General features: G+C 38.9%; 2 protein-coding genes across 3 annotated transcripts in view; both read left to right on the forward strand.

Annotated features, from left to right (window-relative positions):
* The first annotated feature begins 1,847 nt into the window (after positions 1-1,847).
* Positions 1,848-8,373, forward strand: LOC306755416 (U8 snoRNA-decapping enzyme). The gene is made up of 5 exons (XM_079239789.1): positions 1,848-1,934; positions 2,057-2,188; positions 3,196-3,236; positions 7,346-7,595; positions 7,689-8,373. The coding sequence occupies exons 2-5, from the start codon at positions 2,057-2,059 to the stop codon at positions 7,947-7,949; spliced, it is 684 nt and encodes a 227-aa protein (XP_079095915.1). The 5' UTR covers positions 1,848-1,934; the 3' UTR covers positions 7,950-8,373.
* A 1,312-nt stretch (positions 8,374-9,685) lies between these two features.
* Positions 9,686-17,052, forward strand: part of arhgap4b (Rho GTPase activating protein 4b) — a 39,368-nt gene continuing 32,001 nt past the window's right edge. Inside the window, exon 1 of one of the 2 annotated variants that reach the window (XM_079239079.1) lies at positions 9,686-9,815. The gene's annotated coding sequence lies outside the window, so the exon portion shown is untranslated. The remainder of the gene's footprint in view (positions 9,816-17,052) is intronic. The other variant, XM_079239078.1, reaches the window with a different exon arrangement.

Genomic DNA, 17,052 nt, shown 5'->3' on the forward strand with positions numbered 1-17,052 from the left:
ATGTCGCATAGAAAGTTTTTTTTTTGTTTTGTTTTGTTTTAAAGAAAGTCTTGTCAAACCATTAATTTGTACAAAGATCTATCTTAATTCAAACAGGCTTTCCCCACAAGCTGTTTAAATGTACATAATTTTCGGGCATTTTTAGTGTCACACATCAGATACCAAAAAGAGTTTATGTCCAAAACCTATAAAAAAAAAAACCAGATCTGATGTTATGTCACAATTTATGGTTGATTTAAAAATCTTACAAGAAACAGACTGGCCTTTGAAATAAACAACATGCACTCATTTTTTTACCTTAGTAGAAAGTGATCTCCCGCTCATAGTTAACTCACTGGCATCAGGTATTTTTCCAGAGTCACAAAAGATAACTGCCCATTAAGCAACTCCTAAAGAAAATGACTCTAGACTTCTTTATAATGACCAACTACTGTATTGCCTTTAACCTCTCTTTTATATTCAAGATCACTAAGAAAACTGTATGTAACCAGCTTAATGAGTTTTTGAATGAAAAAGAAGATTTATCAATTTCAGTTTTCGACGTCTTTGGTCTCAGTGTTTTATGACATTCTGCCTCATAATTTATCAGGCCAGATGTATTTTGTTACAATTGGCAACTATAAATCTAAGCAAGTGAACATAACTTAAGCAGTCCCTCAGGGGTAATACTGGGACCACTTCTGTTTTAACGTGTATTTGCTCCCTTTGGGTCAAATATAGCAAAACTTAAACATCAAATGCAGATGATCCACAACTTTTTCTCCAGACAACTGCAGTACAAAAGACTCACTGTGTCAGTGTTTGGAGAAAATAAAATCTGGATGAAAAAAGATTTTCTACAATTAAATGAAGACAAAACTAAGATTATTCTGTTTGGTAGCAAAGTGAAGAGGGTCAGCGTTGGTAAACACCTGCGGACTTGGGCTCTTTAATTTCATAACCTTGGAGTGTTTGGAGAATCTAATCTGACTTTAAACATCCACAAAAAGATACAAATATGAGATTTATTATTACATTTATTTATTTATTTATTATTCATTTATTTAATTATTTATTCATTTATTTAAGAGAACTCATCTATGCACCAGTAGACTGCGTTACTGGAGTGATCTTTTAACAGGACTTCCTAAATAGAGCTTCAAACATCTGCTTCTGAACCAGATGCTGCTAGTAGAGCTTTAACTGGAAATAAGACAGCTGAACACATCACACTAGTTTTATCATTTTTACCCTGCTTTCCAGCCAGTCACAGGATTGTTTACAAATCCCAGAATGGTTCAGGACCAGAATACATCTGTGACACTTTCAAAGATTAAAAACCAAGCAGAGCTCTTAGAGCAAAAGTCTTGGGTCAGCTAGTCCAGACTAAACATGGAAAAGCAACATTTAGCTGTTGTGCAGCAAACAAATGGAACAAACTTTCAGTGGAGATTAAACTTTCACTAAATATAAAGACTTAAATGCAGGTTAAAAACATTTCTTTTCTCATGTGTCTATGCAGTGAAATCTGCACAGAAATTATTTTCATTTAATGTATGAATTTATTGTAATGTTTGCTATTTATTGCTGCCTTTTAAACTACATTTGTTTGCATCATCTGTAATGCCTTTCATGTTTTTATGTAAAGTACTTCAAATTAGTCTTGTTCATGAAATGTACTAATCAAATAAAATTACCTTGCCTGAAACAGATATTTCCTCTATAAAAACGTGTGATTTATTATAGAAAAATAAAATGAATGAATGAATGAATTGATTCAAACAGCTGTCACCCCGCTCCACGCCAGCAGAGGGAGCTAAATCTTCCCCAACAAGCGACGGAGACCTTTCAGGCTTCCTTGTGATTTGGGTCACGTGACCAGAGGACATCCAGATGATCAGACGGCTGATTACTTTTTACTCAGCATATGAAGGAGGAAAACCAAATCATACAAGGTGTGGTTGCATGATTCAACATTAGCAGGAAATATGGTGGTTTAAAGTGACTGAACTGCGCTTTTGTGCAGTTTTTTAATTAATTTATTTTTTTAACCACATGTTTCTATGTAAACTTGTAGATGTCGAGCGAACAGCTGTCAAGGGAGGAGGCTTTGGCGTGCTCAAGCTGCAAGCATGCATGCCACGTGATGCTCTACTCTGACACGAAATCCCAGCTGTTTGGGAAGATTCCCATCAGACATATTGTCCTGGTGAGCACCATTTGTGTGTGCATCTTTGACAAGTTATGCATAATCAGAAATAAACGACTGCGTATTTGCACAGGCCACACATGCGCGTTTTCATTCCTGCATGTTTAAATAAGAACACGTTATGTTTCTACTCTTACATAACCCTTTTAAGAAGCACAGACTCACTGTAAAGTTCAATCTGCTTCTTTACTGAACGACTCAGATCAACCATCTTCTTTTAAATCACTCCGCTGACACATCACATCACACACCATGCAGGTTCAACAGAACCACAACAGAAAAGCGGCCCAGAACCAACTTCTATGTGGCCCAGCTTGTGTAAAAGAATAAAGATATTAATCAAGAACCTTCAGTCATTCCTACGCTGATTAAGTAGCCTACAATCCTACAGTTTTTGGACATGGACGCCACACTTGGTTGCCTAGCAACATTAACCCCAACGCGTGTTGTTGTGTTTTGAAGTTGAAAGAGCAGCGCTAGCAAACATGTCGCTCTCTGTCCAAAACGCTAAATTGACTATGAAAACCGCAGATTTAACCCCGCCTGGACTGATAAGTATTTGTTTATTTTGCCGTCACCAAACCGATGTGTTTAATATGCAACGAGTGTGTGGAGGTGTTTAAAGACTATATTGTATATTGGACCTTTTTATATTTAAAGTTAGGAGAAAAATAGGTTCTGACTGGAATTTTCATTATTTTATTTTGTGCATTTGCCCTTGTCTTCTGGGACTGAATTTAAAGTAGAAAAATTAATAAACTACTTACTTTTCAAAATATAAATGTATCTTTTTTATTATTGATTCATTTTGACTGATTATTTTACCTTACTTTATGTACTGGCTCTAAACATTTTTTTAATTTGAAGATCTGGAACTCAGTTTGCAGTAACTTGGAGAAGGAATATAACTTTCATCTGAATACATAATACATATTTCCGACGTTTTGTGTGAGTCATCAGTGTGTGTGTGTGTGTGTGTGTTTAACAGGCTCTGTCACCTCCCACAGATGCAGATGCGTTTCGACGGTTTGCTAGGTTTCCCCGGCGGGTGAGTTCTTCCTCGTGCTGCTTTTGTTTTATCCTTGTTTGTGGAGGTGCACCCAGCTTTGGTTTGTAAATGTCTCTCTTTTCCCCCCAGAGGTGACACCTATGGAAAGATGTGATTCTTTGAAAGGATTAAAAACATCCACACACTGTCAGAAGAATTTGCATGATGCCAACAAAAAACATACTCGTATGATAATCTGCACACAGTTTATTTCTGCTTTTTAACTTCTTCTTGATGAGGCAGATTTATTTTGCATTGTGCCTGAAATGACAAATGCAAATGAAGAAGTAAATCTTCACAACTACAAGGGCTTGGTCTCAAAATAAAGAAGCCAGGGTTGGGGTCAGAATGGAGATGTGTGTTACTGTGTCAGAGTAAATCCACCGTCAGCACTGTAGTAAGTTGAAAGAAAATCACATTACTCTCAGTGAAAACGACGACAGCTCAGTTCAGGAATGATTGAAGTAGTGTTTGATGAGGAACTCTGCAAAAATACAAGTTAGAAAAGTGAACCTGGGCGGTTTTGCAGGTGATTTAATACAGGTGTTGGACAGGTAGCTGTTTCAGGAACACAGAAGTCAGGGTTTTAGGTCAGAATGGAGATGTGTGTTACAGTGTCAGAGTAAAGTCACCACCAGCACTGTGTTAAATTGAAAGAAAATCACTTTACTCTCAGTGAAAGCAAAATAACGTCTCTGAGGAAGTCATGTCTAATGTCTCAGTAATGTCTCATTGTTAACGACAAAACCCATCTGTCAGTGATCAGAGTTAGAATTCAGGAATAGCCCCCAAATTCACCTGAGAGACAACTTAAGGATCCAGAAAAATGCTGATTTCATGGTAGTATGTCACAGGAAGAGTGGATACTTCACTTCATCTGCAGGGAAACTAGCAGGATCTTCATGAATCATTGCAAAGAAATGTTTAGTCGTAGGAAAACACATTTTCAGTGTTTTTAGGTTGTTTTTTTTTTTGTTTGTTTGTTTTTTTTACCATTAAAAGCAAAGGTAACTTAATGACACAGTGTTTGTATGTTTTCTCTTATTTGGGTGTTAGCACACAGCAGATTTTATCACACAGTGATGAGACAGATGTCTTCGCAATCAGCTGTTTCTGGTTAGAAATGACTCCTCGTTCATGTGGTTGGCTTGAAGTAGAGAAATTAGCAGAAGCTTTAAAGTGGACGAAGCTGTTCAGTGTTTCTTTTTGTTGCATTCCCATATTGTTGCTTGGAGTTTGAATTATATTTTATTTGAGTCGCAGTGCTTAGCAGAGTGTTTTAGCTGACATGCTGTGTGGTAGGATTGGTGCGTCATCGTCTATGCAAACATCTTCTGTTCTGCACGTATCTCATGCTCCTTTACGCATGGCTCTCACCAAGAAGAGGTTAAAAGATTTTTAAAAAGCCCTTTTTTTTTTAAATCATTCAGCTTAAATGGCATTCTGCAAAATATGAATCACTTGTTCTTTTTCATGTGTGATCGCTCCCAGAATTTTCGATGTGTCATTCGACAACTCACTAAAGTTATGCAACATCAGGCAGGAAATCTGAAAAATATTTATGATGTGTACAAAACCAAGAAAGCAGCTTCAGTAAACAGGAAAGTTAGAACCTGCCTCGTTTCTCTGCTTCAGACTAGATACTGATTAAAATAAGTTAATTGATATACTTTTTGATTTAAAATGAAAGATGAATTACTAACTAAAAGCAGAGATGCATTTGTTTAGAAGCAGTAATCAGATTTAATATTGAAACTTTGCTTCTTGTTTTGACTATTGTACACAAAGAATCAGACGGCTTTTATGACTTTGAACAATAAGCAACTGAGGTTTCATCATAATGGAATAAGCCACTTTGCACCAGCTGTTTTGCATGTCGGGAATCTTTTTACACTTTCTGTAATCATGGCTATTTTAGTACTAAACTTGCAGCAGAAAACCTGCATGACATATCATTTTTTGGTTTGTCGACAGAATTAAATGCAACCTTTTTGGTGCTTCTCTTTTTTTCTCTTTAGAAAAGAGTCAAACAACATGACATATCTGGTAGCAGCTGGTTAAATCTGCAGCCTTGGGTTACATGAAAATGTAACGTAAAGCTTTGCAGTATGAATACACACAAAGCTGCAATGTGCACTTTATCTGGTCAGGCTTGAATATGAAACCAACTTTCAGATAAATTGCTTCTGTGTTCCTTCATCCTTTAACCATTCCTCCAGTACCAACCAGGCTGGTTTCAAACAGTGTTGCCATGCAGTTTAAAACCTCATACATTTAGAATAATTTAGGTTATTTGTTTCCTCACTCATCTTTTAATCTTGGAACTTCTTCTTATCTAATTGCCTGAAAACAGTAAACTGTGTGGTACATTATTGAGATGAATTTTGACATGTAGTCTGAAGCGTGTCCTTCGTTAGCCGACCAAAACGACCAAACGTGCTTCATAGATAAAAACAGGTTTCATAAACAAAAACAACAGCAAGAACAAAATGCTGCTCAGAAGTTACCAAAGTTTCTACTACGCTTACATCGATGTGATCTTTTATAATATTGCTCAAGATTTAGAACAAATATAAAAAATAATATGAACTTTCTTCACTTTGTTTAAACTCTACAACAGTACCTCTGTTCTTCTCACCATTATCTGTCTCTCAGGAGAAAAGTGCTGCCTTGATGACAGGTGGAATTCCAAAAAAGCTTCCCTGCCATGAGAAGCACAGTAACATCATCTCACCTGTAGATGGCGTCTTTTCATTATTACCCATCAGAACTAATCAAAGGCCTGTACTCTCCTGCTAATAATAAATAAATATATATATATATATATGTATATATATATATATATATATATATATATATGTGTATATATATATATATATGTATGTATGTATGTATGTATATATATATATATATATATATATATATATATATATATATATATATATATGTATGTATGTATGTATGTATATATATATATATATATATATATATATATATATATATATATATATATATATTATAAATATGTATATATATTATAAATATATATATATATTATAAATATATGAATATACACACACACACACACATGCAATATCCGATGCAAGACTGAAAGATACAGATCATTACTGCCAGCAGCCTCCTGAACAAGACCTCCTCAAATTAATTTATTATTATTATTATTATTATTATTATTATTATTATTATTATTATTATTATTATATACTACAATACTGAATTTCCCCTATGGGGTTTAATAAAGTATTTTTCATTCAGTCATTCATTCATTCATATGACCAAAGATTGCTACGGACACATTTTCTAAAGTTGGTAATATCAATTTACTTGATAATTTACTTAATAAGTTGAATTAGTTATATTTAAAATATTTAAAGGGAAAAAAAAGTAGATCATACATTTTGAATATAGATATTTTTACAAAAAGTTACTTTATTGTGAAATAAAAGGGATAAAATAAATACTTCTTTTTCAAAAAAAATGTCTTAGGTGTGGAACTACGCAAAGTATATTCATTGAGATTGGCAGCATCCACATGCGGGATCAAATCACTTACAGATATGATAAAAGTTTATTTGTGTTACAGTTAAAACACCTTTATCATATTCATATTCATATTCATTGTCATATTCATTGACCAGAAACACAGTTGAACACTTTCTTCTAGGTTTTTTTTAATGTTTGCTACAAATTTCAGAGAAATTTATCATAAAAATGAAACATTTATAAAAAAAAAAAAAAAAAAAAAAAGACTTAAAAATAGTTTGAGAATAATCTTAAAACTGTTTTTTGCTCTAAACCTAAACAATATCAAACAAAACAGGAATAGTTTGGAATGCTCTCACGCAACAACACATGACCTTGTTCTTGTTTTTCTGAAGTGAACCCTTTCCACACACGGTGAGGTCCTGATGAGTGGGTGTGGAATGATCCACTCTGGTCCCAGAATCTGGGATGTTAAAGCCGGTGTCTGGCTTTAAAACTAAACAAGCTTTTCAATCAGTTTGATTTATTTTTCAGCCTCAGAGGAGCCTTCCAGCTGACTGTATTTATCTGATGCTGACCTTTGACCCCCCCCCCCTTCACAACAGGATGGTTAACCCATCAGATGAGACCTTGGAGGCGGGGCTTAGCAGGGAACTGTTGGAGGAGATTGGCCTGGCGTTGCCAATCTCTGTTGAAGATTATGTGGAATCTCGCTATTCCACTGCTTCATCGCCCTCTTCCTCCTCCTCCTCCTCTCGCCTTGTCCTCCACTTCTATGTGAAGAAGATGGAAGAAGAGCAGATTAGGGAGGTAGAGAAAGCGGCTGTGACTGCTGCAGAGGATCATGGGCTGGAGGTAATATGTCCTTTTGAAAAGACAGTTTGTATTTCTTTTCAGATCTCGTGCTCACACACACCCCTTCTCTCTCTCTCTCTCTCTCTCCCCCAGGTTCTTGGCATGGTCAGAGTCCCTCTTTATACACTACAAAGAGGTGGAGGGCTCTCATCTTTCCTGTCACACTCCTTCATCGGCAATGCTCGCACCCAGCTGGTCGAGTCCCTGCTGCGCCTCCACCTGGTGTCCCTCAGGGACCTGCAGAGAGCCCTCGCGCTGTCTCTGAAGACACATGCCGATTCTGCAAGGGACTTGCAGGCAGCCATCACCCGCACAGAGGTGCAGAGGAAACGGTTGCAGCAAACATCCAGATGAAAGTGTGACCCATCAGTTTTGCAGTCTTGCGCACACACACACACACACACACACACACAGGTATTCTTAGCTTGCTACTCATAACTATGCATGAAAATATTCTTAGCTCCATTAACATGAATGGAAATAAACTCATTTTACATCAACTTTCTTTGTCAAATCACTCTTATAAATCATGTTGATTTAATCCAGCTAAACTGAGAAGTGAATAAGCTGCAAAGCTGCTCTTATAATCATAACGCCCTCCTTTAAGGAGGATGACATTATAATTATTTTTGCAGAGCTAGCAGCTATAAAAGCAACACAGCAACATACAAGCTGCACGGCTGTGCTGCCTAATATGGCAGTGCACAGGTGCCTTGTGGTTTTCTGTATCTGCCAGGATCAAAGAGGGCATGCTCAGCAGAAATGTGCATCTTTTCAGTCACAGGCTTTGTCTTTGTGCTGCTCTTATTTTATTTATTTATTTTTTCCTTATGAAGTTATAGCACAGCAGCACGGGTGCAATCCAAGGATTAATTATGTCCATGACATACCATATAGCCTGCAGACACTGATTTGATTCTGTTTAAGTGTACCCTCAGCGCACATAACACTCCTGCACCAGATGTTTGTAACCTCATTCCCAGACAATATCGCTGGCATTGAGCTGGAGCAGAGACAGGATGCTGCCAAACGCTTGTGATGCCTCCTGCACTGAGAGTGCACGGTCTGTCCACTGTTGTCTTTTACATATGTGTATGGATTGCTTTACAGCAACACAAGCAGAGAGGAAAATAAACCCCCGACTACTTGCACATTGGGTTATCTACGCAGTAAATCAACCCCATATCAGACACACAGTAAGTGAAGGGGGTCACCCTCCTTGGAATCGCCTTCATAACATAACAGATTTCATGGAGACGCGGCTACGTTGCACAGAGGCAGATGCATCAGTTAATTACAAGCTGACACAGACGGGTTCATCTTTAATCGGAGGTCAGGGACTCGGTTACGCAGGTTGAATGAATTTGTCAGGGAGCGAGTAAAGTCTTGTGATTTTTGTGCGCCTCTTGATCAGAGCGTGTTTCTGACAGCCTTCAGGAGATAAGAAAAGCACCACATCCGGCGCAGCAAGACAGGATGCTGAGGAGACGGGCAGAACGAAACGCTGCATCTGCAGTCGTGCCGATGTGATAAATGTGGGTCTTTTTGTAACGTTACTCGCGGTTATGCCTCCCTGAAGCGTGTGTGTGTGAGGATGGAAACGGTTGCATCTTGCACCCCAGTGTGAGGAGAAAGGATGCTGTCATGCGACGGTGTTGTAAGGGCGAAGAATACAAGGTCATCAGAAACACATTTAGAGCCAAAATAAAGCGAGGAGGGAGGGAGATGGATGGATGGATGGATGGAGGGGAGAGAGCCGGAGCGAGGGATGCTGAGGGAGAAAGACAGTATATTCATAGCAGCAGCGGTATTTATAGCCGCCCAGAGGAGAGGAGAGAGTGGAGGGGGATGGGGGCGTGGCTTGAGTTGTGGCTTTCTCACTGCTTTGTACGGCTGAGAGGGAGGGGAGGGAGGGAATGGGAGGAGAGAGGCAGCTCTGGTGCGTGTGGAGAGGCTATTTGGCATATTTTGCAGGAAGGGGAGGGAGGGAGGGCTGTGTGTGTATGTCCCTGAGAAATGAGAGAGACGGAGGAGGGAGGAGAGTACTGAGCTGAGAGAAATCTGTCAGATTCAAACACACTGCTGTGTGTGAGCGTTGCATGCGTGTGTGTGTGTGTGTGTGTGTGTGTGTGTGCAGGCGCTGGAGAGAAGGAGGGATGAGGACAGAAGCAGAGAGCAGACAAACAGACAGAAAGAGACAGAGGAGGACCACAAAGTGAGGTATGTACGGCTGTCATGCTGCTCTTCAGTATAACAACAATCTGTGTGTGTGTGAATGTGTGTGCGTTTCAGCGCGCACGCGTGACTCAAGTGAATGTGTTTATATGCACTTAAGTGTCTTAGATGGCCGTTGTCTTCACTTTGGGGACAAATGGATCTTCTTTCTCTTGATCAATTATGTAATCTGTGGGCACCGCTTCCAAGGCTGATGCTGTGTGTGTGTTTACATGCGTGTGTAATTATCCCGAGGTGTTTATATGGCCGTTGTGTGGAGCCTGGCTACCACTACGTTGACCATATGGGTGATGGTTTTTAACCAGTGGAAATATAAGTCCACACTTGATTGTTGCTGGAGCTGTGCAACCCCCCAGCTGCACTTCTGTGCCCATCACAGCTGATTCCCATTATGCTGTTAGAGGATGCAGATGAGCAGAAAGAAGCTTCTGAAATGCATCTGCTAAGTAGCATTTTTCCTTTGTGCGCTTGCTTTACAGTGCAGCAGCAAATAAAGCTGCAACGCTTCATAAGCAGCTTGAGTTAAGAACCTTTTAAAGCCTTTTTTTTTTGTTTGTTTACTTTACGGTTAGTTTCAGAGTCAGCTCTGCGACCAGTTCGCGCTGATGAATCCACACGGATTTAGAGAATTGCAGCGCAGCTCACACAGGTTGCAAAGCAACCTTGTTGGAAGTGGAGTTGACCTCAAACGGCAACATGTGACCAGGGTGGAAGGCTACCAGCTGCTGTCACTGCTTGGAAAAAACAAAGCACAGGAAAGAGACAGAATGCTCTCCGATCAGTTCAGGATGTGTGACATTTGTATATTGCGTGTACATTTGCTGCACTTGCATAAAGTGCATCATGTGTTACTCTGAACTGCTCTACTTCCCTCACGGGGAATTCAGCTGCTTTACAGAAACTCTTTTTTTTTTCCACCTAATTTAAATCTCCATTTGTTCCATTTGCAACACTCAGCGGATGCCGAATGATCGATTTGTTTTCTTTTCATAAAAACATTGATATGTAGGCATTATTTTAGCGTAAGTGTATGAAAGCCATTTATTCACTGCAAACCTCAGACAGATGAATGAAGGCAACACAAAGTTATTATTTTGGGGACAATGTGCATTTTCTTCCAGGATGTTTTCATGCAAAAGTAGATTTCACTTTCACACCAGAGTTTCACTACAGCACGTCTTGAGTGCTTTGGTCCTTAATCTTCTTAATATTTTAACCTGTAACTAATATTTTATTACAGATTCTAATGCCGTCGGTGTTGGCAGTGACAAATAAGTTTATAAAGCTTTTTTACTTGTACTGACATGAATAAAAATGTTTTGTCAAAGTGAGAATTTCAAAGCCTGCGCAGGTTTTTTCTTCTGTTGACAGATAATTCTGTATATTTCCATCAGTTTTATTCATTTTATTTCTTGTTTTTTTATTAAAGCAAAGTGTTTGTGATCTGGAATAGTTTGATTTAAAAGCAGTCATTTAGTTGTTGTGAAGTTGCATGAAACTGTAACGTAGCATAAAATCTAAAGGTAAAACTATTATAAATGTATCCCCAAAGGCCAGTGCTGGCTTCAGGTTCCACAAGGATCCAAATGAACAGAACCAAACCTGAACTGACCTCTGGTTATTTCTGTCAGAGAGGCAGCTCATGCAGAAGCAGAGCTTTCAGCTGGGTATGAATAGCGGATGTGGTAAAGCTGCCGGCTGCCCGTCCATCCACACTGCCCCACTGTTTCAATTCACGTTTTTTCCGTCCTTCCAGTCCACCAGGACCAACAGGTATGCATTCCACAAACATTACCTGTAAGTGCTTTTCTAAAAGTCTTAGCATGGCATGACAACAGACACCTTTCAGAGAGCCTCCCTCAGCACTTTTTGCAGCCCGAGACTAAAAGGTTTTGGGCAGCCTGTGCATAATATCCTTACTATGATGCTGCCAAACACAAATAATTTGCACCCTTTTGCAACTACACACTGTGTTTTGTATGATATTAAAAGTCCTTGTGCCTATTCTTTTTTTTATGCAGTTCAATGTCACCATCTTTGAACTAGCAGACCCTGTGGTTTGTGTTTTGGCAGTAATGATTGGATTAAGCTGCTGCTGAAAACTTTGAGTGAGATTTGCAGGTACAGAGTAATTCTCTACGAAGACCTGCGTTGGCATGCTGAGATACCGACTCCTGTTTGATGCTTCAGTGTGCTTAAAGACACTTGAATCTGCCGTTTTACCTGCACCACTGTCAGATGAGCCGTTCGGGCTGCTTTCACATCCGCAAACTTTGAAATGTGAGCTGGGATGGCAGCTCTCAGTGAGTCTTAAGTTTTTACATGAGCCTGAGAAAAAGTGTGGGCTTAGTGTCTGATTGGTGTATAGATTTAATCTTTCAGGGAGATTATGTAACTTGTAATAAGCGATAAGAATAAAACCCACTCTGGTGCCCGCAGCCTGCCTTGGTCCAGGTTGCTGTGACTAATATTAGGAAACATTTTTAGCATATATGTCTGTATATAGTTTTTGTACAGTATTTATGATCCTATTTTGGAACCAACTGTTTTTCTGAGCTTTAACATGCAAACATGGTTAATAATGGTGAAGATGTATCATGTTGGAGGACCTTTAGCGGCTATTTGGTTTTCCAGTTTTTTTCAGATGCTCAAAAAAAAGACCAATTTTAGAAAGAATAGATCAAACTGATGCAGAGGAGCAAGATATTTTGACATTTATTTGCTAAGAGTGTGCAAAAGCACGATTCTCCTTTATCTATAATGCAGCGTGACAGCAGTTTTCAGACAGTCCTTCTGCAGTCACCGAACACAGATGCTTGTTTTCATTTATTAACTCGAAGCTTTTCAGCCTAAGTGGAGGTGAAGCTCATTAAATAATCTGTAATGACGCTAATGACAACATAAGGGTCACTTGCTAACAATACAGAACAGAACCATTCAGATGAGAAAAGGGCGCTCATTCAGTTATAAGGTTTTATCTATCAGGACGTTAAAACATTCTCCTTTCTATACAAGGTTTTAGGTGACTGAAATCTTGGATGAACAAGAACAACAGATGATATATCTTACTTTCTCCATATATATTCAGGGCCAGGTAAGTTTATTTATACAGCGCAAATAAACAACAAGGGGATTCAAAGTGCTTTGGAGACGATGAAATATTAGCAATAAGAAGCAGGATTTAAAATTAAAACAAGAAAGCAAGTAAAAATGAAATAAAAATCAATGGAAACTATTAAAATTGTGATAAATAAAGAAACATGCAGATTTGCACTGAAAATAAACTTAAGAAATCTTTGAATAAAAACCTGCTGAAATGCTGCTGAGATGAGGAGGGTCTATAACCTGGATGTAAGTAAACAGTTTCAGCCGATCCGAGGCTTTCTGGGAGTTTGTTCCAGACATGTGGAGCATAGAAGCTGAATGCAGCGTTTCCATGTCTGGTGAACTGATAAAAGACCTGATCCAGATGACCTCAGGGGTTTGATAGGTTCATAATAGAAACTGGGGCGAAATACAAAGACAGAAACAAAGCATATCTCTGATTCAATAGCTTCTACATAACTCATTGTTTTCTGTTTGACACTATCCGTCTCTTGCGTCAACGTGGAGGAATTCACTCCACTCCTCTCTACGGTGTTTTTTTTCCAGTTTGTTAAGGTTTGCAAACATTTGTTCATGCAGAGGCCTGAACATTGCTGGACTGTTTCAACACCTTTGCTGTATTTTGTGATTGTCGTCGTTCATCCAGACAGATGGCCTCGTATTTACTTTATCGTGGATTCAATGACTGCTAGGTGGTCAAGTAGTGTGTCTGCCACTAGACTAAATCATCATGCCTACACCACCGTGCCTTACAGTTGGCATGAGGTGTTTTTGCTGATGTGCTGTGTTTGGTTCTCTCCTAACATGGTGCTTTGCATAATAACCAACTGCCTCCACTTTAGTGAGGTGTGTATAAATCACTTTTTTTTCAACAGACTTCTGGTTTGTTCACAAGAAACTTTGCAAACCTACACTGTGCTGCAAGTTTTTGTTGTTTGTTGCAACTCTTTTAAACAACCTGTAGTTGTTAAGCCTTTTTCTAGGTGTACCGTCATGAACTTTAACGTTTAACATTTTAACGGAGATTTTAATCTTTTTTGGCTTTGATCTGTGAAACTACATCCGTTTGAAGTTGTTTCTCTGAACTGGAACATGTTTTATTACATGTATAACTCATAACAGAGCCTGATTTTTGCTGTTTAATATGGATGATTTTTACTTCCATTTTATTTCCATCCATTGTGATAAATAAGATAATACATTGTAAATAAATCTTTTTTTCATTTTTTACTTTTTTAAAAAATTTTTTTATAAAAAACAAAAAAAAACATTTGGCTCATTTGTGTTCTCAGGTATCTTATCCCCATAGTTATTTTTCTCTCTAGCACCAATTGCAGCAATCTTCTCCATGCATCTACATGAGCCTCTCCAAGCCGTCTGTCAGGCAAGATGAGTGTCACACCTGACTCTTCCCGATCCGTGTCCACATTAGTGAACATACAGCTCAAGCATGGCTGACAGCACAGATTAGCAGGAGATCATGTTTGACATCCCCATGCATGTTTTTACCATTTCAATGCTCCGCTGTAATCGCTGCTGTGCTTCAGATGAGCACCTGTGTGTGTATTGTTACTTTGCAGCGGAAAAAGTCGGCTTTTCGGGAAGTGAGACAATCTGAGCTGAAGGTCTCAATGAGATCCATGTTTTCCTCAAGGTTGCAGGATTCAGGGAGGATTTTTCTGCTGAGAGACACTGCTGTAAGAACGAAAATTTTTTTTGCATGCTTCTCTACAAAAATGACACAAAGTTTTGTACAGTTGCTGTGAAAGGGTCAACAAAGCAGGGTTGTCTCACAGCAGGAAATCCCCTCGCAGTATCACCACATAAGATCTAGCACAATGTTCCCATTGTATTGCTTCTGCTTAGTGGTCTGCTTTGTCTTTAGAAGAAATCTGTAAAAAAATAAAAAAATAAAAAAAAGGCACGGCAATAACGATCAAGCACGCCATCTCTGTCAGCACATTCTGTCTTCTCGTTGTTGGATTGATATATTCACCAAGCGCACCATGACCTTCTCTTTTCATTAACCTTGACTTCACGTATAAAACCCTGTTCCCCGATAACCTCCCTCTCTGTGTCCTGCTTGCCCTTTTAGCTTCTCAGAGCTTCTCCCCCCCCCTGATCTCATTCTGAGTCTCTTACAACCCCTCCTCTCTCTTGCTCAGATCATTTACATTCGCTTTGTTCCATGCAGATTAAGGTCGCACGCTGATGAAGCACTCCGGAGCCTCTGGAGGTCTCGGGGCCTTACAGTCTCATTTGCGGAAATCCCTTTGCGTTTTTCTTCTGCATTTCCTGTCAGAAACAGTCAGTACAATGTGTCTGATTCACGTCCACTGCAATATCAAACCATGCCAGACTGCGTTTTTAACATCATGGTTATTTTCCCCACTTTCCTCATCTAAAAGTGCAAAGCAGCTCTTGTCATCAGTGAGTTTTTTCCCACATCACTGTGGATTACAGCAGACCACATTAAACCAGGTCACCGTCTGAGTTGGTATTTCTTTTTATCAAATCTAATGACTGCTTGAGGCTAAGTGAGGAGGAACTGTGTTTCAAATGAAAGCAGCACATTTAGGCACTTATTGCAAAGCACCGAAACCTGTTGAGAAACTGACACAGGATGTGGGAAGTTGAGTTTATGAGTGTGTATTCCTGTGGCAGCGTGTGTGTTTACCTTTTGTGTATTCAGGTATTAGCACTGCTAAGAATCGCTGACTTATCTTTGGGCTTTCATTTGAATTTCAAGACTTTTATTAATATTCTTAGCATCCTGTGTTGAGCGGATTGAGTTGTCGGTCTTAAAGTCTTGACCTATAATGCAACTAATGAGCAATAATGTCTTATGAGCTTGTGATTGCAGCAACTGAGGTCATGCACAATGAATGCTTGTCATCATGTGACAAATTGGGTTTTGTTATATTGGATAATAACCAATCACTTCACCATTTGACTTTAACACCAAAATATTAGCAAAGCAATGAACCAACTTTGCAGTGCAGTAGAGGTGGTATTAAAGAATGCTGATATTTTACTCAGATTAATAAATAAAGTCTTTACAAGTGCTACAATGTGGATTTCTCTAGCTGACACATTTGAGCAGTTTAATGATAAAATAACGTTGAGTGGTTGGGATGACCATATAAAAGATTTATGCAGTTATGCGTCATGTTTTTATGCTGCAGAAATACTTTTGAGGGAGAAAGTAGCTGGTCGAGTGATAATAATGATACAGTTTTATTAACGTAAACAATATTATTTATTAAGAAGCTTCCAAGTAGACACCCAAATATTACAAGTGGAAATAAATCAATTCAATGTCTGACTTCTGAGCAGTGTTGCAAATATGCCACAAATAATGACCTCATGTAACATTCATTCATTCATTCATTATTCTAACCGCTTAATCCGATGAAGGGTAGCGGGGAAGCTGGAGCCTATCCCAGCAGTCTTTGGGCGAAAGGCGGGGTACACCCTGAATAGCTCGCCAGTCCATCGCAGCTCATGTAACATATAAACACATATACAACTACAGGCGTTTTGAATATCAAGTTGCATGCATGTTCTTGGATTTTATTACATTTCCAAAACTGCTGCCTGAACATGGCTTCATTGTCATAATCAGTCAGTCATTTTCCTAATCACTTGTTCAATTAGGGGCTGCAGGGAAGCTGCAGCCTGTCCCAGCAATCATATGGCGAGAGGCAGGGTACACCCCGGACAGGTCGCCAGTCCATCGCAGTCATTGTGATAGTATTAACTAAAGATTGTAATTGAAAGATACATATCAATCCATTTAGGTTTTAATGAAATGGTCTGTGTGGTGCTTGGGCTGAAATACAATGGGGAAGCAGTACAACAGCACCTGTCTTAACCCTGAGTTTACAGCTCTGTTTATAGCAGTCACTTTTAGAAAGTTCAGTGAGGAAAAGAACTTGTTAACCCTTGAAGCATTTGAGTTTCAATCACGTGCCACATTACTGTAGAGGTGACACTAGAGCTTGTTACACACTCCATGAGTAGCGAGAGCTTTGTTCTTCCTCTTGAGGCCACAAAAACAAGAAGTTAAAACTTTTTTCCAACTCCATGAAAAGGTTCGTCTGGGATGGGGATGTCT

Source organism: Telmatherina bonti, assembly GCF_933228915.1.
Source record: "Telmatherina bonti genome assembly, chromosome: 4".
Classification (NCBI taxonomy): Eukaryota; Metazoa; Chordata; class Actinopteri; order Atheriniformes; family Telmatherinidae; genus Telmatherina; species Telmatherina bonti.